A 27,119-nucleotide genomic window follows, 5' to 3' on the forward strand; every position below is an offset into this window, starting at 1 on the left:
TAGTCACTGATTCTTATTTGGAATGCCTGCACATGAATCCTTAGGAAGGATCACATTTTTAGAATCCTGCAACTTTCCATTCAGGAGCAGCCTATGTGCCCGCCCTGATCCAGGCTGGCTGTTTCAGTCAGGGTTCTCAGTTGTGAAGGGGCCAACTGCAGCTGTTTTTCCCCTAGAAGGAATTATCATAGAACTTGCAGTGGCTCACAGAGCCTCCAGGACAACCAGAAACCAAGTTTGGATGTAGCCAGGAAAGGAAGGAAAATCAAAATTGTACCAAAGAACTGCATTGAGGGTGACTCCACTATTTTGGTAAAACCTAGTGCCGGCATATGAGAACCAGCTGCCAAAGGAGAAGGTACCAGAAGATTGAAGGAAGAGGCTAACAGATCCAGGACTTCACAAGCACAGTTTATTGGAGACTTTCAGACAGAAGTGTGTCTTGGTCAGCAGTGAGATTAGTGGATCCCTGTATTCCAAGGCAAGAAGAAGGGGTTTATAAGCTAAGCCAGACAAAGGCGGGACACAGCCAACTGGAGCACACATGGCCTCTCTCAAAGTGTCTATCATCAGTTAAGAAACAGTACCAGCATCAGTGGTTGGTATAAGTCACACAGCATCAGTGATTGATATAACACACACAATTAACTGTCTAAATGACTTTTTCCTATAATGACTTTGTCCTGTGGGTTTCAGGATGTATGTCAAGGTCACATATCAAGCAAAATAGTGGTTACAACCAAGATGGCTATAGTCATGTCAAATTGTGTATCTACACCCATCATCACCACCTGACCAAGACCTCTCCAGCAGAGTGTTGATGACCTTGTTGACTCTGAGCTCTGAACCCTGCCTCCTGAACCTCAGTCCCTTTCCCCCTGACAATAGAAGGTGTCTGCTGTCCCTTATGCCAGAATGGAGTCTGCTCAGTGCCTGGTTCTTGTGACCAAAGCTCTGTCTGAAGTTTGATAAAGTCCTGTTCCATGGGTGGAGCCTTGTTTCATAAGGCAGGCTGGAAGGACATTTCTGGAGAAGGCAGAAAACAGAAGGTGGGGGATTCCCTAAACCCAGGAGGAGGCTCATTATTAGTGGTTGGCCAGATTGAGTGACCTACACTCATTATATCTGAGTTCTTGCTCTTTAATAACATTTAAACACAACTTCACCTAGTACTTAATTTTCATATTTATTTATTAATTTATATTTATTTTTACTGTGAATGTAATTTTTTGTGATATTTGTTCTGACTAATTTTTACTAGTATTGCATTTATTATAATTGGTGTAACTAATACTCTCATTAATCCCATCAGTTTTTCAGTATAGACTCTTAGGTTGTTTTAGACATTCAATCATGCCATTTGAATGCAAGCAGGTTTATAATTTATACAGTTTATAATGTTTCCTTATCTTATTGAGTTAGCTAAAGCTCCCCAAAGGAAGCAAAATTGTGGTGATAATTATGGATATCTGAAAAGGAAAGTCACTTTTAAAAAGCAATGGCAAATACAGATAAGGACCAGAATGATAAAGCCCACAGGAACACAATGAAGAGGCTTATTTGTAGGTGTTATTGCAGCCAGCCCAGTTGAGAATTCAGAACGCAAAGGGAAAATCTAGGAACCTTATCTCAAAAGCAATGGATGCAGTGAGCAGGCCTTGCAGAGGGAAGTGACCCCTTGGATGAGAGCCTCCACATTTTTTGGCTCTAAGAACGCTGCATTACCCCACATCCAGTGTTTATAAGTAGCAGACACATGGATGCATGAGGATTTCACAGCATCATATTTTGTAATACTTCACGCAATGAAAAAACATTTGTTACACTTATAATTGATCAATATTTATCTGAATAGCATTAGCATTTTGAGTTGGCTGGTAAAAGACAGTATTTATTGAAAAGTAGGGCACCTCCTAGTCTAAGGGAAATCATTTGTTTCCTATTATAGGCTATTTTGAATAAAATTGCATAGATTTTATTGATTTTTCTTTTTAATCATTTCACCTCTAGGTTTTTATATTTTTAAAATCCCCTGTCTTCCCAGGCATGGGGTAACTCTGTTCTTTCCCCTGTCACTGAGATTCTCCTGTATCTCTTGGTCTAACATTGTTTATTGAAATGCTTGGAATGTTGTTCTTTCCATCCATGGTTTTTAATTTTCCAAGCTGTTTTTATTTACTCGACATTTATTGAACACCTACAATTTATTCAACACTGCAAATACGGTGATGATAAGATATGTAAGTATAGCTGGATAAAATAAGTGTCGAGTAGAGGTAGGACTGGAAACCCAGAAAAGACCTTAAAGACAGAGCTGGAGTTGGGCATTGATGGATGAGTAGGAGTTTGATACCACAAAATAAGACAGGAAATTTCTGACCATGAGAAAAGCATGAGTCAAGGTGCAGAGCTATAACATATCTCCCTGCACAAATCAGTTTGAGTGATTTTCAGCGTTTTTCTATAATTCACCTGCCATTTTCTGGAATGCACAGCTAAGCTTTCTTCAAATATACTTTTTCTTTTTTTTACTCATTGCTGTTAAAATAGGAATTTCAAGGAATTCCTGATGGTGTCCTTCCTGGCCTTGGTCAATAGAAATTGTGTTTGATTTGTTACTTAAGGCTAACTGAAATGGGATGCTTTGCACTGAGCCATCTTCACGCATCCTTAATCATGTCTCTGGGGCCTGCCCTCGAGGTCCCAATGCCATGTTAACGGAGAGGTAACGGTGGGGTCTGTCTGTGTTCCTCCGTCTAGATCAAGTTTGACAGTGTGGAGGTGTGTGTCTGCTGTGAGCTGCAGCACCAGTCATCTGGCTGCAGCAACCTCGGGGAGACGCTGAAGCTGAACCCACTGCAGGAGAACTGCAACGCTGTGAGGCTGACCTTGAAGGTGACCGCTGGGTGCCATTTGTGCATGCGTTTCTTTACCCCGGGCTTTACAGACATTATGGGAAGATTTATTAGCATACAGTTTCCTTTCAGCCCATAATTCATCCAGGTAGATTCAGTGCCAGAGGCAATGTCTTTCAGGGGAACATTTTAAAGGATTATAGATGTTCATTTGGAAGATGTTGCTTTCTGGATAGTGTTTTCCATGTTTACCTTTCCATTTTCCTGCCACTGACATATGCAAAGTGGGATGTGGATATTTAAGAGAGTTTTTCTTTTTCTTTTTACAAATGATGATGTGATGTATTCTATTGCTTTTCTGACATTTTTGCTATAACATCATCAGAAAACACATGGGTGTTTATTTTGCTATTTAAAGGGCATTTGGAGAAAAATCGTTTAATCTCTCATGGCAATCTGTTTTCTTGTAAAATAGCTGATCTTAAGAAAAATGACATGGAAAATTTGTTCATGTTATTCTGTTTATTTATTTATTTTTGTTGCAAGCAATTTTTTAAATTTCTGAAAACCAAAATTGGCTATTTAAAAACACATATGAACAATGAGCCCAATCTTTACATTGAAGGCAATTGTGCTAAAAGTTTTTTTTTTTTAACAAAAGACATGACATGTTCAAAGGAACACTATTTACTATAAATATAATAGGATTATATTTATAGTAAATAGTGAGCTCTAGTATGTGTACAGGAAACACAGTATGTAGGGGAATGGAGGCTTCAAGAAATGCCACATCAAATCTGGAAAGAAGGAGGGGACATGCGGCCCTCTGGAATTTGACACCTGTGATTATAGTTTTCCATGGGTGGTCAGTAGATGGCAAATAAGCAAAGATGTGCAAAGGATGCACCTAATCAATGTGGTAAGAGTCTGCCTGGTTCTGCAAACCTGGCTTGCTTGGGATGGAAATACCCAAGCTCTGGGTCCCAGCATCCCACAAGATAAAATATAAAATTGCATAGATTTTATTGATTATTATCACAAGAGTGATCATTCAGCAGGGTTGGGGGCAGCCAGAAGCAAAACAGTGCAGGACACCCTCTCTTATGGTTCTAGGCTTTTTCTTACTGTCCCAGATTACATACCACCACAGTTGATGCCTCACTACATCTGGGACCTGCTCAGCCCTTCAGAGCCCTTCTTAAAGGGACAAAAGCAGTCATTGCTCAGATCTCCTTCTGGCAACTCCCAAGTTACCTCGGCAACTGGGTAACTTTTCTTTTCATATTTAAAAAAAATATATAACAAAATAATAGGTAATTATAATGCAACTACCCATTTTTTCCTGGAAGAGCTAATAAATCTCCAAGGGAATCTTTCTACTCTCTAGGCCACTTTGTGTGTTAATCAACTTGATGTCACTATAATAGAATCCCTGAGATAACCAACTTATAAGAGAAAAGTTTTATTTTGGCTTAGTTTTGGAGGTTCCAGTCCATGATTGAGTAGCTCCTTTTGCCCTGGGCCTGTGGCTGGGCAGCACATCATGGTGGGAACTCATGGCAGAGCAAAACCACTCACTTCATAGGAAACCAGGGAGCAAAAGAAAAAGTGGAAAGGACTGGGCTCTCACATCCTCTTGGAGGGCACACTTCCAATGACCTAGGGACCTCCCAAACTCTATCTCTATAGGCTCCATTGCTTCCAAATAGCACCCCTTTGGGACTGAGCCTTTAATATGCTGACTGTTGGAGGGAAACTTACCAAGCTGTAGCCATGTAGGATGCAGTTAAACCTGTAAGTCACCTCCCACTCTTCAGCTATGGGTATGTTTGGCTAATTCCATAAAAGCCATGGTGTTCTCCTTGGTACCTTGCTTACTCTGTGGGACCCAGGACACACCTTCATCAACCTCCAGCCCCTGAGAAGGTGACTGTAGCTTGAAAAGTAGTGACGGTGTTGGAAAAATAATACCATCTGTAAGAATGCAGACTCAGGCCTGTGGTGAGCTGGTGACTTGCAAACTTACCCTTATTCACTACTTTAGTACCTGGATGAGAAAAGCATTTGGTGTAGTGCAGCCAAAATGGAATAAAGTGAAGAATACTCAAGAAGATCATGTCAAGATGGCAAGCCTAGTTGGCTAGTCTAGCCTATTCAGGAGCTCTTCCTGGTGGATGTTCAAATTGCCCAGGAAAAATGGTAAGGGTTGAAGGCAAAAGAAAGAGTATTCCAATATTTTATTGAATACTGGAACTGGTGACATGAGACTCAAAGGAGGCAGGATTTATGATTGAGTTGGGAGGCTGATTTTGCCTAGAAATTGCAGCTTAGGAATTAGAAGAAGGGGCAGCCTGCTCAAGCCCCCTAACTGAAGGCTTATACAGGGGAATGGGGTCTAGGTTTCATGTGAAATTAAGAGGCCTGTTGGAAATGAGTCCCTATCTATAGTTTGTTTCTGTCCTCTAACTTTATTATTATGTAAAAATGCTTTGACTATCCTAAGTCCTTGCATTTCCATATAAATTTTAGAATCAGCTTGTCAATTTCTACAGAAATCCTGCTGAGATTTTTTTATTTGAAATCCATACATCACTTTGAAGAGAACTGACATATTCATGGATGTAGCTCTCCATTTATTTAGTCTTCTTTTATTTTTTTAACATCCGTGTTGTAAAGTTTTCAGTATATAGATTTTAGTCTATTTTATAATATTTATGCTTAAAGTATTTCACATTTATTGATGCAATTTTAATGGTATTTTAAAATCATCTTTTATTAGCTGCTAGCATACAAAAATTTGATATTTCTTTCTGGCTTGTATCCTGCAATCTTGCTAAACTCACTTATTAGTTCTAGTAGCTTTTTTGTATGTTCTTTTGAATTTTCTTGCAGAGAATCATGTGATATGCACAGAGGCAATATTACATCTTCTTTTCTGTATTAAGTTTCTCCAAAGAGACAGAACCAATAGAATATAGGTAGTTATATATATTTCAGAGGGATTTATTAGGGGAATTGACTTACATGATTAAGGAGACTCAAAAATCCCACAAGAGGCCATCTGTAAGCTGAGATGCTGGGATGCTGGTAGTGTGGTTTAATGCAAGTCCAAAGCTGAAGGCCTCAGAACCCACATAATTTTCCCCCCAGTATAGAATTCTTGAGGAATATTTCCACCCCACCAAGTTTTGTAGATGAAATGCTATTCTCTTTTGCAGTGAGTATTTATTTAGGGAAAATTTTTAAGTTGGTCTAATTCTTTTTTTCCTTTTATGTATGTTGTAGTTATTAATGCCATTTGAAACTATTTCTGGCTCTTTAGCTTATCCCTGCATGGTACGATTGTTTTATCTAATCCTCTTCTGGTTGCTGAAAGCCATGAGAACAACACTTATATATATATCATTTCCAAGCTAGAGATTTTAATTGTGGGATGAGATTCTCCAGAGTTCTTTTTCCTCCAACTACCATCCTATCAGAGATACCATAAGGAGTAAAGCCTCTTGCAACTTACTCACACTGGTTGTGTAGCATGAATGAGAAATAAACCTTTATTGTTTTAACCCACTGAATTTGGAGGAATATTTGTTACTGCAACATAACCTGGCCCATCCTGTCTGATACAGGGCAACATTTTTCTTTTGGTACAGATTTCAGAAGTATTTTTTGATTATCAAGTTTATTAGATACACTATGATATGTCTTTTTTGATATGTCTTGATACTTATCAGTCTCTATCAATTTTCCCATGATACCCAGTGTACTTTTACAACCTATGAATTTGCACCTTACTTTATTTGAGAAAAAAAATTCTATAACTTTATATTTGAATCTTTTTGTCCTGTTTCAGGACAACAGTGCATTTCTTGGACCACTTTTATCTGTCTTTCATAACTATCATTTTTTTCCTCTAGTTTTTTTAAAAAAGTCTTCCTTTTCCACGTCATTTGGCTGTATTTCTAAAACCTCTCTCCCTAGCTATATTTTCTGCAGTGATCGTTGCCTTTTTGCTCTGCTGTCACTATGATATTGAGTTTTGGCAGCTCCCTTCTCAACTTTCTGTATCTTCTTCATTTGTTCAGTGAGCCCTTGTACCTCTGCTTTGAGCCCTTAGATTATAGCAGCTTTATTCTCTGGCCACAGTTTGCATCCATGGATGTCTCTAGCTAGTTAATTACATTGGAGGTTTCTATGTGTCTCATGTCTTTCTTAGATCTCTTCTGTGAGGTATATGGACACATCAAAGCGCTAAAGCACAGTCGCGATCCTTAATTGCTCACTGAATCTTTATGCTCCATTTAAATAGGCTTTAGATCAAATAGGATTTCGTTCTTCCTTCTCATAATCATAGAAGCCCAGAGATCTAAATGCCATCTTAACTACTTTCCTTGTAATTGGTGGTGCGGTCACCCATTTTTTTTTTTTTTTTTTTTTTTTGGATACCAGAGATTGAACTCAGTGACACTCAACCAATGAGCCACATCCTTAGCCCTATTTTGCATTTTTTTAGAGACAGGATCTCACTGAGTTGCTTAGTGCCTTGCAACGGAGATCACTTTGAATTTAACATTATTCTTGAAAAGCGATTCAAACCATGTTGTGATTGATGACATTCCCTGCAGTAAAGGGGTCTTCTGCATGGACCCAGTGTTGCTTCACTGGCCTTAAAACTCTTAGGTACCAGAACAAGTATAGGTAGTAGGAAATGGAGTCACTCTGGGATGGGGCTGCTCTAATTCTATATACAGAGTTCCATGGGAGCCCCTGCTTATATAACATTTGCAAAATGTTCTTAGACACTTAGCAAAAGAAAAGGCTACAGGAAATGTTCTCTTCATTACTTTCCCTTGCTCTCTCCTTTTTGGTCAGCAATTAGAGCGGGTTCATTGATCTTTTCCATAGTCTCATTTGAGCTCTATTTATCTGGTTAGTAACACTCTATGTCTAAATTTCCATATTAAATTATAGATTATCCATCCTTGGTATCTGAAGGACTCATTTTATGCTGGGAAAATCCCTTATAATTGGCTTGGGAGTCAAAGCACTTTGATTTCAGTAGTGTTTGAATTAACTGGTGCTGACTTAATGAGATTTGTCTAACTACCCACTGTTAGGCCGAACCCCCTTCCTACTTCCCTCCCTACCTTCTGAAACCTGAAATGTTGTATAGCCACAATCCATAAAGGCTGGGGTTGGGGGAGGGGGGTGGAAGCAGAAATCAAAGTGACGAAGAATATATTTGGAATTCAGACTATGGTGCAGATGTTGTTTCAGTCATCCTTCAGATTTTTTTTAATTTGCTTTGGTGGCTTCGAGGCCCTAACATTCCTCTGTCTCTTTTCTGTGCTTTCTACTCAACGCTCCTCCTGGACTCTCTGAATCTTTAGCAGAGAACTGCTGGGGACACACAAACCCCTCTGGAGGGTAGTGATGGTCTATCTCGGGCATGATCAGGTTTTCTGCTCGACCCTCGCCCTCACTCAGAAAAGGGCATGAGGGCACATGGGACTCCACCATGCCAGCCATGCAGGGATTCTCACATTTGTAGAGCTGAGGGGATGGGACATTTGTTCTGTTATCCAGGTACCCCCTTGTGTGGGTGAGAAGGTTGCAGCTGGAGGGAGGTCAGACAGCTCCTCTTGGGACCTAGGGCAAATCTGGGTGTCTCCTTTGAGGAGCTGTCAGAGACCCATGGCTCTGCTCCCTCAGGAAAGGTCCTGGCTGTGGGCATCTTATCATGAATAATCAGAAAATAGCTTCTAAAACTTAGGATTCCAGCATCTGCTTGCCCAAAGCCCTTGACAATGGTGGGGAAATGCTACTGAAGGAGAAAGTACCTAGAGCCCCTTTCCAGAAGGAGTCTATAGGCTTTTGTAAGATAAGGTGACAAAAAAATTAAAAGATTTTTTTAAAAATTGGTATTTTAATGGTCATTTTGCCAAGTCAAACTTAACACAATGCAGACAAATTTTCTGATCTGTATGAACAGATTTTTTAAAAGTCACAAAAATCAGAATTAGCTGGTGGAACATGCTTCTCATATGCCAATATTGTGTCTGTCCCAACTTTAATTCTTTGCTATATTCAAGAATGTCATTATGGTTTTATTATAGTGATACAAGTCTAATTCACAACAGAGGGAAATATCTGTTTCTTCTTCTTTCATGTACCTGATTTAATTTATTGAGCCACACTAAACCAAATTACCCAAAGAAACCTTATCAATGAACTAGGAGATAAAAGTTTCCCAAGAAATCAATCAGTTATTAAGTTTATGTACTTTCTTATCTTAAAAATGTTTTATCTTAGTCCCTAATTAAGTTAAAAAAGAGCCAAAACAATTCCCTAAAAAACACCTACTAGAGACCTGAAAAATAAACTCATCATTTAATCTTGAGTAAGTTCTTAACCATGCTAACGAAATAAAAATGATTTTGCTAATAAATGAATGGTCCACATTTTGTGATAAAACTTGCAGCATTTATTGGTAGTATGAAGCCGAAAATGCACACACACACCACACAAGGCACCCATGTGCACATGTATACTCGTACATGTCACACAATGCAAACACACCCATGCACATACATGCACACACATGCATGTATAAGTGCACACACAAAACACTCCTAGAAATGAACTTTCCATATTCAGAAATGGGCAGCTACATCAGACAGATTTGCTGCATCTTTACACAGTTTAAAAAATTCACCCCTTGGGGGTGAATGGGTCCTTCTGGCCAGGTGGGATGTGGTCAGAGATGAGAAGGTGTCAAATTCCTGCTACCCGACTTACACTAGCTACCACAGGCCCCATGTAAGGGAGCATCCAGAAATATTTGGCTCTCCTGACCATTGAGCACTACCCAGCCTGGAAGGCAGCCTCCTTGGTATAAGAGAGGGTGCCTACCATGTCTCTGAATGGCATTTCTGTCCCTGGTTTCTTCCTCCCACCCTCTTATTCTACTAGCATCCACTTTCCCCTGTGTGGTAGAGACACTGAGTTTGGTCTGACATCCACACCCACAAACCCATGTGGCATCTGTATAATCATCCAACTTCTAAAACAGTCATAAGAGAAGGCAGTTCACCAAAGAGGTCTGTGACTTGTCTGTGCCTGCTGAGTGAAAACTAGGTTCAAGATCTTCAAATGCTGAGATAAAATATTTTTAGTGACATACTTACAGCAATCATATCCTCTTCAACTCCAAGAAAGGTTAGTGAGTAGAGCGTTAAAGGCTGACCAGGTGTGGACAGCCTGACCGGACTGACTTGTGATGTTTCCAGCCCCCGGTAGGGCTTGTGGGTGAGCTTCAGGTGCAAGCACACCTCCTCACACAGTTGGTGAAACACTGGACCAGTGCAGGAGGGGCCTGCTCACTGCTCAGGATCAGCACCTCTTTTTTCCCTGTGGGGAGGGAGGGATATCTCTAAGTCTCCTTCTCTTTCCATGGAAAATTCATGACACTCCAGAGAGATGGTCCACAAAGGGTCCTGGCATCTTATGCTCTTAACCATGACTCTGAAACCTGGCTCCTCAACCCCAACACAATGGCCTCCCCCAAGGTTACCACCTGATTAGATCATTTCCCTTCACTATGCTACCTCCAGGATCTCTCCAGAACACCCTGACTGTCAAGCCTTGGCCTCCTCTCCTTCTTGCATTTCTAGGTTCTAGTCTTTTAAGGATAAGAAAAACTAAAGCATTTTCCTACTGTCACAGATGACTCAACATAAGATTTCTGACACCAGATGTGTGGTGGTTGTTTCCCCACACACCAGGAAATTCTCCAGGGAAGATCAGTTGGGTATCCTCTAATTCAATGTAATTCTGAAATTTACCACCTGGTGATGGTGTCAGATCCACAGGTTTATGACTCAATCTCCAACTGCCCCACTTCAGATGTCAGTTGTACTCCAAGTTCCCCTAACTCCTATACTTATCTTCATTCACATGAGAGTGATCACAAATTATAATTATGTATTTACATGACAATTTTTTGGGGGGGGCAGGTACCAGGGATTGATCTCAGGGGCACTCAACCACTGAGCCACAGTCCCAGCCTGTTTTGTATTTTATTTAGAGACAGGGTCTTGCTGAATCGCTTAATGCCTCGCTTTTGCCGAGGCTGGCTTTGAACTCATGATCCTCCTTGTCCCTCAGCCTCCGGAGCCACTGGATTACAGGTGTGCACATCTGCTCCCAGCTGCATGACTTTTTATTGACAACTGTGCCTTCATAAACTATAAGATCAGTGAAAGCAGAAAAGAGTCTTTTTTTGGGGGGGGGGCTAACATAGTTTACAGCATGGGGGATGGCAGCAGTGACTCTGTTTTAGAAATCAGTAAGAATTTTTTTTTTTTGAGCAAGAGTTTTTAATTCATTCAGTAAAAATTTTGAGCACCTCTTCTGTGCCTGGGTTGGGTGATAGGAATTGAATTATAAATATTTTCATTGCTGCCCTCTCTTCTTAGTGTGAGTTGTTATTTTGTTGAGTGGGGAGAAGGGTAAAATTTGAGGTTTGCATAGGTAGTATGTGCGTTAGCTATAAGAAATATAGGAAGTGGGAAGATGTGGAGAAATATTTGGGTTTCTATTGCTGAATGATGTAAGACACATGCAGCTCTAGAAACAGTAATAATGCTAATAGGGATATTTGTCCACAAACACACATACCCTACCTATAATCATACAGAAGACCTATTAAATTGGTACTGAGGATTACAGTGGACATTAATGAAGGGTATAGCAACCAGTCCTTTCTAGAATAGTCTAGAAATTTCTGATAGACATATTGTTTCTAAGAACCAAAGAAAGAAAAAAGAACCCAAGTTATAACTCAGCTCTTGGAACCTTTCTGGAAAGTCACTGGAAGATGTACTGTGTGTCAAGAGTATGCCCTAATTTTGAAGAGCAAGGACTGAGAGGTGTTTGGCCAGATACAAAACAGTTATATGGTGCCAAGGAGTAATTTATTGAAAAGATGGATGCTAAAGACCCTCATAATCTCCATAAGCAGCATTCATTTGAAATGACAGAAAATATTTTTAAGATCTAATGTGATATGTTCTGCAAACACAGTTTCAGTATACAGTATCCCCTTCAGACCCCCACTCCAACCCCTGCACACCTTCTACCTAGATTTCTGCCCTGAAGTCTTTCCCAAGTAGAAATTGTGGAGCCACTTATAGCAGGATTCAGGGCAGCTTCCTGGGACTCTCTAGGACTCAGACAGCTGGGCCACACAGGTGGAATACCCTCTGTGCCCCACCATGCAGATCCACAGTCTTTGGCACATTCAGATTACCAACTACAAAGAGCCTCTTCCTTCAGGCTGCAGGATCTCTGCAATGTTAGCACAGTCTCAGTTTCAGGGACAATGGAGAGAGCTTCATCTATCCAGGTTTAGCAACACAATGGTGGGCCTAGGTCTGTCCCAGCATAAATATTAACAGACTCCTATTTCACTCTCACACAGGTCCCAATTGATCTAGTGTCCAAAAAGGAAGTTAAGGGTCTCCCAGAGGGGTTCCATTGCCTTTCATGGGAAGCAAATACAAGGCTAGAGAAAAATGCTCATGATTGACACAAACTGGAGAAGATAGCATAGAGCCCACACCTGGAGACTAGAGATTATTTTTAAAGCACGTAGTTATTTTCAGGGATCTAAATTGGTATCAGAATGAGAGAAAGGAAAAGGAGAGGCAAACATGCAGTATGAGAAAATGTTCAAGAATGCATAAAATTGGAATAAAATAAAATAGGGAAGAATGCATAAAATTGGTAGAAGGGAAAAATGAAAACAGAAAATAACTACTGTGTCAAAATGCATCTGTGTGTGCTCAAAATATGTGCAATTTATTGTATGCCAATTATACCTCAATAAAGCTGTTAAAAGTTTTTGTGACAGATGAGTGGGTGAAGAAGGAAAGTATAAAATCAAAGACAGGAAAGACAGAGATGGAATAATGCATGAGTTCAGAGATTCGTTTAGGGTATTTGATGTGATTCAGAAATCAATAGGCAACTGGTTACAGGAACTTGAAGAAGGAATAATATAATAATGGAAGAGCTGAATAAAATTATTTTGAGTGGCTTGATACACCAAGGCCACAGGGGAGATGGCCCAAATGAGAGGCACCTCATGCAGAGCATTTGGCACAGGGACAGAATATAATGTGAAAGAAACTTCTTAGGGGAGGCAAAATATCTCACTGTGATTTTTCGTAGCCCTCTGCTTGGTTTCTCTGTGAGCTGCCATCCTCTGTGAACAGCCTTTTAAAATGCATCATGCTGTTTTCTCCAGCCTCAGAGAGATCAGTGAGGTGGACTTGGTTACTTGAAGTCTAGGGATAAGAAAATGGAGGCCTCAGAATGTGCAGGGACTGAACTGCAGTCTCAAAACTAGTAGTTGATCTGGACTTCTGTCCTTAAGGCCAAGTTTGGTGCCTCCTCCACCACCAAAGTGATCCACTTGATAGGAGACAGAACCTGAAGAACAGTAGCCAACCAGTGGACAGTTAAGGAGTCATTTCTCACCAGCTCCTTGTCCCATGCACCTCTTGACACATCTGAGAGTGACCACTGCCCCCTTATGAAGTTATTAGCAAGTTCAACATACAAAAAGTATGAGAATAGGGGCTGGGGTTGTGGCTCAGTGGCAGAGCATTTGCCTAGTATATGTGGGGCCCTGGGTTTGATTCTCAGTTATCACCTATAAACAAATAAAATAAAGGTCCATTGACAATTTAAAAATATTTTTTAAAAGTATGAGAATAAGATAATATTCCTCTCAGATTTATCCAGTCCTACCATCTGTGTTTTCTGTTGCTGTACCAAAACTCCTGAGAATGGGTAATTTATAAAGAATAGAAGTGTATTTACCTTTTCCCTGCACAACAGCACATTTCACATGAAAATTGATACAAAAGATCCCATAAGAAAATGTCTATTTTCACCCGCATCACTTTTCTGATATTTACCCATATAGATGTGAGTCACTTTGATTCTGAATTGGTAACTTCTATGTAGTAATTTTACAGTATAGGAATATTACTTATCTATCTCATGCTGGTGGATGGGAGTTGTTTCCAATTTTTCACTAGTGTTAACAACACTGGACTGAATAGTTACATGCACTCAGTGGCATGTGCACATGTACTCGATTTCATCTGGTGTGTGTACTTTGTTTGGGGTTGTAAGATGAGCATCTGCAAGACTTTTCCTATCACCCAGCACTGCACCTATGCTGACTTACCTTCTCACCAGCCACTCGAAGGAGGTGCATGCGCTTCTTGATGTCAGATTTTTCACATGACCAATGGCTGTTTGTGCTTCTCATCTGTGAATTGCCTCTTTTCCTGTAGAGTTATTTGTTCTTTCTTTCTTTCTTTCTTTCTTTCTTTCTTTCTTTCTCTCTCTCTCTCTCTCTCTCTCTCTCTCTCTCTCTCTCTCTCTCTCTCTCTCTCTCTGCACTGGGGATTGAACTCAGGGCCTTTGTACATACTTGGCAGGTGCTGTATCACTGAGCTGCATCCCAGCCCTTTTAAATTAATTAATTCAATTTTATTTTGTGACAGGGTCTCACTTAGTTGCTGAGGCTGACCTCAAACTTGTGTCCTTCTGCCTCAGCCTCCTGAGTGGCTAGAATTATAGATGTGTCACCACACCTTTTTTTTTTAATCTATTAATCTACATGATTGTCTTTTGTCATAAAAATTCTCTCACAGTCTATTATTCACCACTCAATGTTATTTTGGATGTCATTTTTCACTGAGAAATTTTCAGTTTTAATAAAGGCAAATTCATTTCCTTTATTATGTTTTACTATTTTTTCATCCTAAGGTCATAAAAATATCCTCTGAATTTTTTTTTTCTGTAAGTTTTAAAACGTTGCTTTTTCATGTTTGGCTCAATAGTGTCCCTGGGGTTTAATTTTGTGTATGGTAGACATGAGGATCTAATTTTAGTTCATCATTTGCATATAAATAATCATTAATTATTGCAGCACCAATCTCCATTTCTATATTTGAAGATGTCGATTTTTGAATCTCTCTTTTTATTCACTGGTCCATGGCTTGGCTTTCCATCTTCACCATGTCCTATTAAGGGTGGTTTCTTGCTGTGCTCAGTGTTGCATGCCTGTAATCCCAGTGACGAGGGAGGCTGAAGCAGGAGGATTGCAATTCAAGGCCAACCTCATCAACTTAGCAAGGCCTTAAGCAACTTAGTGAGACCCTGTCTCAAAATAAAAAATAAATAAATAAAAATGGATGGGGATGTGGTTCAGAGGTTAAATGCCCTGGGTTCAATCCCTGGTACCAAAAAATAAATAGATAAACAAACAAATAACATGGTTTCTTGATTAGTGCTGTATTTGATAAGATAAGCCTTCACTTTGTTCTTCAGACTTGTCTTGACTATTCTTTGTCCTTTTTGCCCTATCTTCTCTTTTCCTCTCCTATTTCTCTCTCTCTTTCTCTCTCTCTCTCTCTCTCTCTCTCTCTCTCTCTCTCTCTCTCTCACACACACACACACACACACACACACACACTGTTTATAACTGCATTGTACTTTTTGCAATGATAAAATTTAGGAGAGTGATCATTTTCCATGTATCTTTCCATTCATTTAGTCTTCTGTTATGTTTCCCAATAAAAACCTTATGATTTTTGGTATACAGTCCTGACTGTCTTTTGTTAAGTCATTCTTAGATACCATACAATTCGTGGCTATTGGAAATGTGCAGTTTTAAAAAATTACACTTCCGTATTAATTTTTTTTTGTGATAGAAACTCATTTACATTTGTTCATTGGCCTGGTATCCAGTTACTTCTAACTCTATTTGCTCCCACAGTTTGCCTGAAAAGTGTTGAGATTTTGTATTTAAAGGAGTACACAGGAAATAATGAGAGTCACGCTTCTCCCTTTCCAATCTTTACCTTGATGATTAATCCCTCACCATTTTCCCTGCCTTCCTGCACTGGGTAGGAAAATGCCGAGCGCAAGTTAAGCCAGCAGCATCCTTGTCTCGTTCCTGATTTTGCAGGACATGGTTTAATAATTAAGGATAATGTTTGTTGAAAATTTCTGGTCCTATGTATTATTTGCCAGGTGAAGGGAATCCCAGTATTTTAAGATTTTATATCCAGTCTTCTAAGGGTTTACCAGGAAAGAGTTTTCAATTTCAGCCAGTGCTGCATCTGTTGAGGCAAGCATAGGTGCACACGTGTGTGTAAGACTGTACACACATTCACACACATGTGTATAACTAGTTCTGTTAATATATGTGAATTCCACGATTGGATTTCTAATGCAGAACTTTTCTTGCCTTTCTGGGATAAGAAAAAAATCTGCTTTGCTGATATTTTATGAAGGATTTTTATCACTATGTGTAAGTTGTATTAATAAAAATTTTGCTTTTTCCTATGGGGCTTGTCTAGTTTGCCATCTTTTTTAGTTTACACTAGACTTAAAGGATGATCGAGTGAGCCCTGCCCTCTTTCTCCCTCCATAAGCAAAGTTTGCATAGCATTCTATTCGTTTATTGAATTGAATGTTTGGTAAAACTTGTGAATCTTATGGATATGGTAATTTCTTGTAGTCAGTGGATAGTTAAGTGTGGATTTGATGGATTATAGGGTTTCCTTTTTCTTCTTGAGACCATTTTGCTACCTTTTATTTTTCTAGAAAGATTGTTCATTCTGTTTAGGTTTTCAAATCCATTTGTATGAAAAAAAATCCATATGGGACACCTATAGTTATGTCTCCTTAATTTCTAATGATTTTATTTTATTCCTTTTCTTTCTTTTGGTAATCATCCTTGCCAGAACTTATGTATTTCGTCAGGGTGTTTTTGTCCTGAAGAACAAACTTTAGGTTCTATTGTTACTTTGTTTGCCGTTTCATTCATTTCTGCTTTCATTTCCATTTATTCCTTCCTTCCAAACTCCTTTTTCTTTTTTTCACTTTTTGGGTTATATGCTCTGCTACTAAATTCAGTCATTCTTCTTTTCTCATGTATATATGTAGGACTTTACATTTCTCTTCAACCGCATATTCCAACTTTTGATGTCTAATAATTTTTTTTAAAGAGAGAGCGAGAGAGAGAGAGAGAGAGAGAGAGAGAGGAGAGAGAGAAAGAATTTTTAATATTTATTTTTTAGTTCTCGGCGGACACAACATCTTTGTTGGTATGTGGTGCTGAGGATCGAACCCGGGCCGCACGCATGCCAGGTGAGCGTGCTACTGCTTGAGCCACATCCCCAGCCCAATGTCTAATAATTTTTATATTCAGTTCCAAGGATACTCTGATTTCCATTGTGATTTATTTTCCAATCCTTGAGTTATTTAGCATCTTTGATAATTTTCAAGAATATAGAAGGTTTTTTTGGGCTATATTTTGTTATTTGTAGCCAATTTAATTGCTCTCTAGTCAGGTAACCTATTTATAAGATACCTGAGGTCAGGTCTTTGGTTTTGGTTGAGATTGACTTTTTAGTCTGTGGTGAGTTTTTGTAAGTCCCACATCTTGGTGGTATCCATCTAAGATAACAACCAGAGAGTCTCCAAAATATAATAATACTTATTTGGGAATAGCAGAACACTGCAGTGGGAATGTATCTACCACAGTAAATTACATATATTTAAGAAGACTGTGGCAAGAGGAAGTTTTTAATGATCAAATGAGGAGGATTACATAGACATTTTGAAACAATAATCCCTGGTTACAGAGATCAATAGCAAGGTGGCATCGGTTCAAGATTAAAATGGTACTTCTTGGTCAGATGTCCTTGTAGAAGCATTGTTGTGGAAGGTTGTGACTCTGGCAGTCGTTTGCGAAGGGATCTTGCCATAAAGCATGCATGCACTGGATGCCCCCTGTCCCCTTCACAGCCTCCAAGCCTTATTTATTATTCCTTTGTTGTCCAGGTTTGACAAGAACGACTCCATTTTGCTTCTGGCAACTTCCACATTGGCATAGGTATACCCATATGTGCTGTGTGTTCCTCAGCTCTGTCATGTGGTTTGACTCTTCTTGGTCCTCAGTAACTCGTTGTTTGTTGGGTGCATTGAGACTAGTGAGTGAACACTTTCACCATGAGGTTGGATTTCTACGTTTATCCACCTGCTATTGACTGAATTCCTTTTCTCTGATCACTCTCTTCTTGATCATTTCTATATAGGCAGCTTCTCCCTCTTGATTCTGGATCTTAATCCAAACTCTCTGCTCTCCTTCCTGAGCACACCCTCCCTGGGCAAATTCTCTCCACTTGCACTGTATCAGTCTTTATTTATGACTCCAGGCCAGATTCACTCTCTTGCCTGCTGGACTCTACCATGCAGGGGGCCCTCAGACACGTCAGGTTTAAATGAAAACCCAAGCTCATCCTCACTGCCTGCCTCCTCCATATTCTGGCTATCCTCCACTTGTGTCAGTCTTCCAACTGAGAATGACTTGGATTCTTCCCATGAATGAGGTCCCCTCCCCTCCCAAACAGTTGAGCTGTTACAAGCTTCCATTTATGTGGATTGGCAGGTTCAGAGGAAGAACAGAACCTGCTGCAATCACTCCCTGCTGTCTTCCCTAGCAGCTCTTACTTGGGACCCATCCCCCAGAAACTGTCCCCCAACCTGGTGGATGATATCATCAGCACCCCTCATCTTTCAGGGCAGAGAGCTGGGGGTTCCCCAACATGTCCTTCTGTGCATGTCAGTCACCCTTATCTCTTGACCACCTCCTAAGAGATTGGGTCTCCGGCTGGGAACACTGAAGGGCGCCTCCAGTTCGAGCTACTCAGAAGGCTCAGGCAGGAGGATTACTTTATTCTGGGGGTTTGAGGTGGCCTTGGGAAACATAGCAAGTTCCCTGTTTTAAGGAAGAAGAAAGAAGAGAAGAAAGAGCCAGAGCTCTGTGGAAACCAAGGAGATGGTGTCAGGGGGAAGAAGGAATGATGAACAGATTTGTAGTAAAGGGTCATCCTACAGCCGTGGGGACAGGACTGAGAGAGAGGCCCAGGCAGGAGGCACAGAAGCAAGAAGGGCAGAGTCTGCAGAGGCCATAGCAGAGGAGGAAGGGAGGGTTTTGATTTGGCAAATGTAGTAGTTCATCTCCCCTGCCATGGCTTTGTTTTTCAAGGTTGGAACATCACAGTGCTGTGTTCAATTACCCTGTATTTTACTTACCAGTGTCCCCAAAAAGCAAGAGTACTGATGCTGGCAACTTAGATATGTCAAACAGAAGCAGAATCATAGTATTTATAGGCCTTGGTACTACCCTGCCTGTGCCATCCTTTCCAGACAAGGGAAGGGGTCCAGATGCCAGACCCTCCCTGGTCCTGTGTCCTTTTAGTTCTCCATTTTATGCTTTGTCTGGTGAAATGGGGAGAATGTCCCCTATAGCCTGGAGAAGCCTCCCTATGCTTCTCCACCTTTTCTCACATGGCCTCTTCCCTCTTCTAAGAATGAGTCTCCCTCCCCCCCCACCCCCCGAATAATTATTGTCTCCAGAATAGCCTGCCCCTGGTGGTCCCCAAACTGAATGTGTGTGAGGCCCACCTAGAGGTGCACACTGAAAACCCCAAACTGCATTAAAGCAGGATGGGTGGTGAAGGGGTGCAGGTGCAGGTGATACTGCCGGTTATCGGTAACGAGTCCTGCTTCCCCACATGTTGAAGTTTGAACATTAGAGAAGCACGCCCAGGCAAGCATATGAAGCAGGGTTTATTTAAAAAGGGGTAACATAGACTTCTCCAGCGAGGGAGAAGGGGGTCATAGCTGGTATCATGGTGTCCCAAGAAATGAGGTGTTCTACCCTTTTAATATGTCCTAGGCTTCCTTTCTTCTCCTGCCTTTCCTCCCTTATCTTTCTCCTTCCTGTGGACTAGGCCCAGGAATGCTTGGTGGGAGGGCCAAAAAGTGGGAGACAGGTGGGATGAAGGGGGGAGGGCAGGCGGGAGTAGCCAAGGACACATTAACAACCTTACATCTCCCTGTAGGGAGGGGAAATTCCTGGGACAGGTTACCTTGGCAACAGGTTGGAGCAGGGGCAGGTTCTTTTTTTTTTTTTTTAATAGAGAGAGAGAATTTTTTTAATATTTATTTTTTAGTTTTTGGCGGACACAACATCTTTGTTGGTATGTGGTGCTGAGGATCGAACCAGGGCCGCACGCATGCCAGGCGAGCGCGCTACCCCTTGAGCCACATCCCTAGCCCCCAGGGGCAGGTTTTTGATAAGATCCTTCAGGGGACAGTCTCCAACTTCACAGACTCCCTCAAAATTGGCCTTCTAGAACCAACCTGACTTGATTTACCTGTCTACACTGCCTGCCTGTCTAATTCTGGCTTCACAGGGTTCCTTCCCCCAGAGTCAAGCCAAACCAACAGCTCCTCTCCGTTTTCTTCCTGTCTACCACAGACCTTGAGGGCATTTAGTGAGAACTTCATAGGTCGGAAACATGAGGAAAAGAGACATGCCTATATCTTTAAGGACGTGTTATAATACCAGTTAAATTCGGATTGGAATGTTACTTCTGGTTGTAGACATTATCTAAGTACTCAGGAGGCAAAAGGCTAATAAGATAATTTAAATTACTTCTGTGTGTTCGTCAGTATTTCCCACAAGCATCTCTTCATTCTTTTTAACTTCATCCTTGATCTGCCTGGGCTTTAATCAAAATATTTTCACTCACACTTAACCTTATGGAGGGTAAGACGAGCAATCATGAAGCAGAACATTCAAGAGACAAAAATAGCAAAATAATGAAAGATAGACAAACACCAGAATAAATCTCTTGATCAGTTGACAGAAGGAGTAAAATACATCAGTTCAGATGGCATAAAGGCTTTCTTGACATTTTTGAATGCATATTGTCTTTGTCTGTTTTCTATTGCTGTAACAGAATACCTGAGACTGGGTAATGTATAAAGAATAGAAGTTTATTGGCTCACTGTTCTGAAGGCTGAGAAGTCCAAGAGCATGGTGCCAATATCTTCTTGGCATCTGGTAAGACCTCATTGGGTCACAACATTGAAGAGGTTATCAACAGAGGGACAGAGACAAACTGGCTTTTAAAACAGACCCACTCTGGAGATAACACATTCGTCCATTAATCCACGAATACATTAATCCAGTCAACGAGGCTAATCACCACTTGAAGCTCCCACCTGGCCTCACCTTCAGTATTTCTCAATGGGGATTAAACTTCCACCTGAATTTTGGTGGGGACATTCAAACCAGAGCAGATGTCTGATAATTTTTTAAGAATTCATGGATGACACTTTAAAGAACTCTGCTGAATTCATCCTCAGCTGCCTATGTTTTTAATTAGATTGAGAGTACCTCAGATGATTACCTGTATGGAATAATTATAGCCACTGTTTAATGAACCTTTCTGTGTGCCAGGCATTGCTACAAGTAGACTTGTGAACTAATTTTACCCTCACACCTTACCCTGTGAGGCACAGGTCCCTTTATTCCCATTTTACAGATGAAGGCACTGAGACAAGTCAAATTAAATAGCTTCCCAAGGTCATGCTGATTGTAAAGGTGGAGCTAGGATTCCAGACCAGTCAGTAGATAAGGAGACAATGCTACTGCCGGAGGAGATCATGGTTCAGCTGCAGGATAGTAAGAACAGTCAGAACCAGCCAACACCCAGTAAGAACCTGATTGCCTTCTGAATTACCAGAAATTAAGACATATTTACTCTCATTGTATGCTGTATCTTTTTAAAAAAATGTGAATATTGACAAACTGTAAATTCACGAATCCCATATGTGATAATTCTCTGAGCAGAATATTTTGTGTGCATGTTTCCTGCACCAAGTAGAGCAGGTAAAAGGTGTTGTTGTGAATTCTGCCTGTGAAATAAATTCCTGGTGCAAGGAAGTTCTGGCTTTGGAAAACAAAGGCAAAGCTTTATGGCTCATGGTATGAGGTGTTTCTAGTTTTGACAGACTCCCGGGAAAAGGCAATTTGTTCCTTCCTTGTCTGCTGAGTAAAATGTCAGCAAAGTCACCTTGCATTTCCATTCTATTGCCATGCAAGGGATGAGCTGTCATTCTGACACATGGGAGAAAAAAATGATACAGCATCCTCCACGAAACAAACACAGACAATCAGTGATGCTCTGACTTGGGATCTGTCCTACCAGGGAGGACATGTCCCCCAAATCAGCAGCAATGCCTGTAAGCAAGTCAGATCAGTAGATGTCTTTTATTTAGGAATTTGAAGTCTTGGAAGTCCTCATTTACAAATTTTCTTTAAGGGCTAACATTGTATTATTTTTCCTTTTAAAATAATGTTTACAATAAGGTCTGGTATTTTCTAAATCCTAAATGTTCCCCTGTCATTAGTAAAAGACACAGATTTTTTTTTCTTTTTGGCTATCAAGAGATTAATTTAAGCTGTAGAGCTTTTCACTTATGAATAGTTATAATCAACTACTTGTGTAATTGCTAATAAAAAAGACTCTAAGATATCTTAAAGCAATTAAAATTTAGTTAGCATTCCAAAGTAACTTAAATATAGGCAATTATTTCAGCTGTTAAATACCTGAAAATGCTTCATAATGTTTACAGATTAATAACTTAATGATTTTGATTATGTTGGCCCTCTGGTTTCCAGGGATGAATTTATACATGAGTTTGAGTTGAGTGAAATCTATCCGAATGTGAGGACCTGTCTTAAGACAATGGCTTCAACCTCTCAGGAACTGGTCATTTCCTCCCCTCTGACCCAGAACCTCCCCAAAATGAGCAGCTTGATATTACAAGAAGCTCTGCACACCCCTGATGGGAATTCCCCCAGGGAGGTGTTCCCCTGCTTCAGTAGAAGTGAGTCTCAGCTAGTAGTGACCTCATAGATGGGGAAATGCAAGTTCAGAGCAATGAGGACATGCTCAAAGCCACACAACCAGGAATAAAAGAGCAGGGCTGAGGCTTCCTATCTAGGGATCTTTTGTGGAGTGTGAGCAGGAAGAGACTAAAAGAACATCAGGGGGCCATCTTTAGTGCCATCTTCTATCCTATCACATAGAAGCAGGGGAAGCAGACAGCATTTGCTCCCAATGATGAGCTCCCAAATCACCCAGGTTGGTTAGCATCCCGCCTACAGCACCCTCCTGGACACTCCTGCCTCAGTTGACTGGCCCAGGAAGTGAACTCCTGCCCAAGCCAGCTCCTTCCCTGGGCAGCAGAGAGAGCAAGGCAAGCGTCCAGTGCTAACGCTACACGTTTATCTGAAAGCTGGTCTGCAGAGACAGCAGGAGTGAAGCAGAAATGGGCTGCAGATGGCAAAGATTTTAATCAGCTGCTGTTGGCAATGCTTTACAGATGATAACTTGTGAGGGACAGGAGCCAACTTCTGCTAAAGCAGGTAAGGTAGCTGTTCTGGAAGTCTGCTTTGCTGATTGGCAGGACTGGACCAGGGCATTGAATCCCAGTCAGAGGGCAGAGGCTTTGCTGGGTGGCAAATGAGCTGGAGCCCAGGGCCAATTGACAGCATGGCAGTCTGCATGAAAGAAAATTAAGTCATTGTGGCCAGGACCTTCTAAAGTGAGGTAGGAAGATTGTGAGAGGACTGCATTCATACCTGCTAAGGGTTAAGCCACAGAAGGCTTCAACAGACTTGGATAAACAACTGAAGTCAGTGTCCTGCCAGCCTTCAACATCTCTCAGCTGGGAGCGCCCTAATTAACTAACCAATCACACAGGGGTTGCAATTTAGGATTTCTGTCTGGCCGATAAACTACCTCTGAAAACAACTCCTGGGCAAATGCCTTATATGAAACCTCTCCTGCATTTGTCTTAGAGGACACTTATGGGCACCCCTGACTCAATATACCTGAATTGCAATTCTTTAATCTCCAAATAAATGCTATTTCCTTTTATCTCCATGCCAGTCTTTTTTTTTTTCCTTAGTTAATACTGGGTATGATGGATAATTAAGGATGACACAAGGATTTTGGCTTCAACCATATTGATGACACTGCCTAAGCAAGAAGAATGGACCTTATAGAAGAGCAAGGGACCCAGGGTTCCTATTATTCTCTCTGCTCTCCCTCCTCTCCCTCCCCGCACCACCCCGGCTTCCCTCACCCCGAGTACCTCAGCAGTGGGGCTCCATCCATCTCCACTGCTGGCCTAGTCCAGGTGAAATGGCATTGCCTCCCCAGGAGTGTGGATCCTCTACTATGACTGTTTGTAAGAGGTAGCTCTGCCATCTGGCTCCTTGGTTTCCTCACCTGCTTGACCTCCCCGTGTTGAAATGGAATTCCTCCAGAGGACTGTGCAGCCATTCTCTGACCTCTAGGCCCAGACCAAGTGCAGTCTGCACCACTTAGCCCTCCTGGCTCCACACCTTCCCTGTAGCTCTCCTCATTGGATCTTACTCCCCTCTTCTGTCCCTGTGCCTGAGGGATCAACAACAGCTGGTACAGCCATCTCCAGCGAGAATGCATTGGACACTGGTGGCTACTTTCTCTGTCCAGCCATCTGGGGCTCCCACTCTCTGAATATCAAGGAGATTGAGGCCAACTGGATACTGGATTAAAATGGCATTACCCAGATAAATTGCTCAATGAATCAAATTGCCCTTCACAGTCAAAGCTAAATCAATAAATAATAGTAGGTCAGTAATTGGCTGGTTTTTAATCAAGTTCCTAAAGTCCAGACTGGTCCCTGACATGAAGACTGTGTGAATGTAGATGGCTAACCCATTGGTTCCTTTATTGCTGAGGTTTTCTTTCAAGCAGGCTTGAGTCTAACTGGCCTTCAATTCCTAAGCAAAAGAGGTACATTAAGCATTGTTTCATGAGTGAAAACACTCCACTCCTCTTTGTATCTTTAGGGGATTATTTGGCGGTGGGAGATGAAGCACAGTAATTGAAGTCAATCAAGGTTAAAAGAAATGTGCTCAGCAGCACTGCACAAGGGGCCATGTGCTCACCTTGGTCAATATTGTTTTTTCAGACTTTAACTTTCAGGGCTATAAACGACAGCAGTGCCTTCACACACAAAGGAAGATTCTGAATGGCCCTTCCATAAGTGACTACATAGAGCTACAGTTGCAAAGCCTTTGATCTCTTTTCTTATTTTTAAAAATTTTCCTTGTAAATCATGCCATGTGAAACTCAAGAAAATACTTCATGGAGCATTGTTATTTTAACTGGTGACAAATTAAGTTGGAGTACTTCAGGCATTTTATAAGTACCTAATCACCTTTGCATGAAAAGGGATTGCTAATGAAAATAATTTCCTTGTGTCAAAATTAAAAACTGGAGGGAGAAACAATACCTTTCTTCAAATACCTTCCTGGGATTTTCTTGTGGAGGGAAGTGGGAGACAGAAGCCTGCAGTGTAGATGGAAGGTGCCCACAGCTGGTGACTGTCCTGCGTGTGGTATTCTGGAGTGCCCATGTGCAAACAGTCAGTAGCAGGGTCAGGATATGAGTGAACCTGCACTAATGAGGGTGAACCTGCACCCCAAGAAATACAGAATGTTGAAATGCTTGGAACATCAGGACCTGCCATGAGAGGATCAGTGGCTTTTTGAATGGTTTTAGTGATAGGAGATGGAGAGGCCCACTGTAGTAGTCAGTTTGGGCTGCTATCACAGAACATTTCAAACCGGGTGAGTTGATCAACATTTATTTCTCATTTTTCTGGGGCTGGAAGTCTGAGAGAATGCCTGCATGGTTGGATTCTAGTCAGGGCCCTCTTCCTGGTTTGCAGGAGTCCCTCTTCTCATTTTGTCCTCAGGTGGCAGGAAGAGAGAGGGCAGAAGCCAGACCTCCCCTCTTTTGATAGAGGCACGTATTTCCATGTCAGAGTCCCACCCTCATGACCTAACCGCTTCCCAAAGGCCTCCCAAAGGCCTCATCTCCATATCCCATCATCTAGAATGGGGGCAGGGGTGGCTAGGGCTTCAAAATATGAATTTGGAGGAAATATAAATTCAGACCCTAGCACCCACCGATATGACACCGCATTCAAATTTAAGTCAAATTTCTTTCGTTTGTATATTTCAAATAACTATATTATTGATATGTAAGTCACAATTTATTAGTGATGTCCTTTTATATCTACTGTTTTGTATTGAAGTAAATATTTTGAAGATATAAATATGATCATGGCAAATTATATTATTTTCTGCTAACACATATATTTCTAAAATTTAAGAATAAGGAGAAATTAATGATACAAGACAGTTTCTCTGCAGAAGCCACCATGACACCCCCTGCCCCGACTCTAACTCTATTGTGACCTAATCCTTGCTACTCCCCCTCAGGTCTTTCTGCACACATCTCAGCTCACAGGCCACAGGTGATAGGTCACAGATGACCATTCAAAATTCACAGCTCAGTCTCTACTTACAAGTCACTGCTCACAGGTCATATCACCACTCAAGTTCTCAGATACTAGTTCCCAGTCACAGGTCCCAATCATTGATCACAATTCACAGGTCACAGGTTACCTCTCATGGGTGACCTCAGGCTGGCTATGGTGCCTCCCTTGTGAGCAGGTTGGGATCTGCCCTGCCTGGGCTTGATCAGGTTTATTCCTCTGCTCTTGTGATGGGCTCCATGTGGATGGTGTGGTTTCCCCAGGGTATCAGCTTCTCAGTGTCCCTTACCTTGTCAGAGGGTCATCCAAGCCTCCTCCCATCTTGACAGTAGCCCTGCTCCTAACACCTACCTCATACCATGTGGCTTTCAGAAGTCATCAGGTACCAAGTCCCACCCACCCACTGTCATGGAAATGCACTGGAAGGTTGTTATCAAGCTTCCAGGACTCCCCGTCTTTATTCCTGGATGTTTTAAGTGCCTCACCTTCCTTTTTGAAATCTCTATGCCAGAGCAGGAAACCCATCTCATGGGTGCACAGCACCTTATTACACACACATCCACACACACACACACACACACACACACACACACACACACACACGATCCAGGGACACTCAGGAACACCGTGATCCGCCTTGCTCCAGTGACAGCCCAGCCAGGTGACCCCTCTGGTCCTCTGCCTACAAACCTCCCATTGACACCCAACTGCTGCCTGGTTCTCAGGGGCACTCTGGGTCTCTGTTGGGCACAGAACCTGCTATCCCCAGCACATTACCAGCAGCCCTGGCCTGGCACTTCTCCTCAGGGCCTGCTCGGGATGGGCATGCGATAAATGGCAAATGAGCCCAGGGTCCTGGCTGTGTTCCTGCCCAGGAAACTGCCTGCCATCCGGGGTCACCTTAGCGCACCGATATTG

At 41.5% G+C, this 27,119-nt stretch overlaps 1 protein-coding gene across 2 annotated transcripts in view; it reads left to right on the top strand.

Moving 5' to 3' along the window:
• The window catches only part of Entrep2 (endosomal transmembrane epsin interactor 2), a 405,772-nt gene that overhangs the window by 332,840 nt on the left and 45,813 nt on the right, over window positions 1-27,119 (top strand). The window contains exon 4 of one of the 2 annotated variants that reach the window (XM_040276432.2): window positions 2,761-2,895. The exons of the other annotated variant lie outside the window; for it this stretch is intronic. Within the exon in view, the coding sequence (XP_040132366.2) occupies window positions 2,761-2,895 (135 nt within the window). The remainder of the gene's footprint in view (window positions 1-2,760; window positions 2,896-27,119) is intronic. 2 annotated transcript variants of the gene reach the window in all.

The sequence above is a fragment of the Ictidomys tridecemlineatus genome, chromosome 5, assembly GCF_052094955.1.
Source record: "Ictidomys tridecemlineatus isolate mIctTri1 chromosome 5, mIctTri1.hap1, whole genome shotgun sequence".
NCBI lineage: Eukaryota > Metazoa > Chordata > Mammalia > Rodentia > Sciuridae > Ictidomys > Ictidomys tridecemlineatus.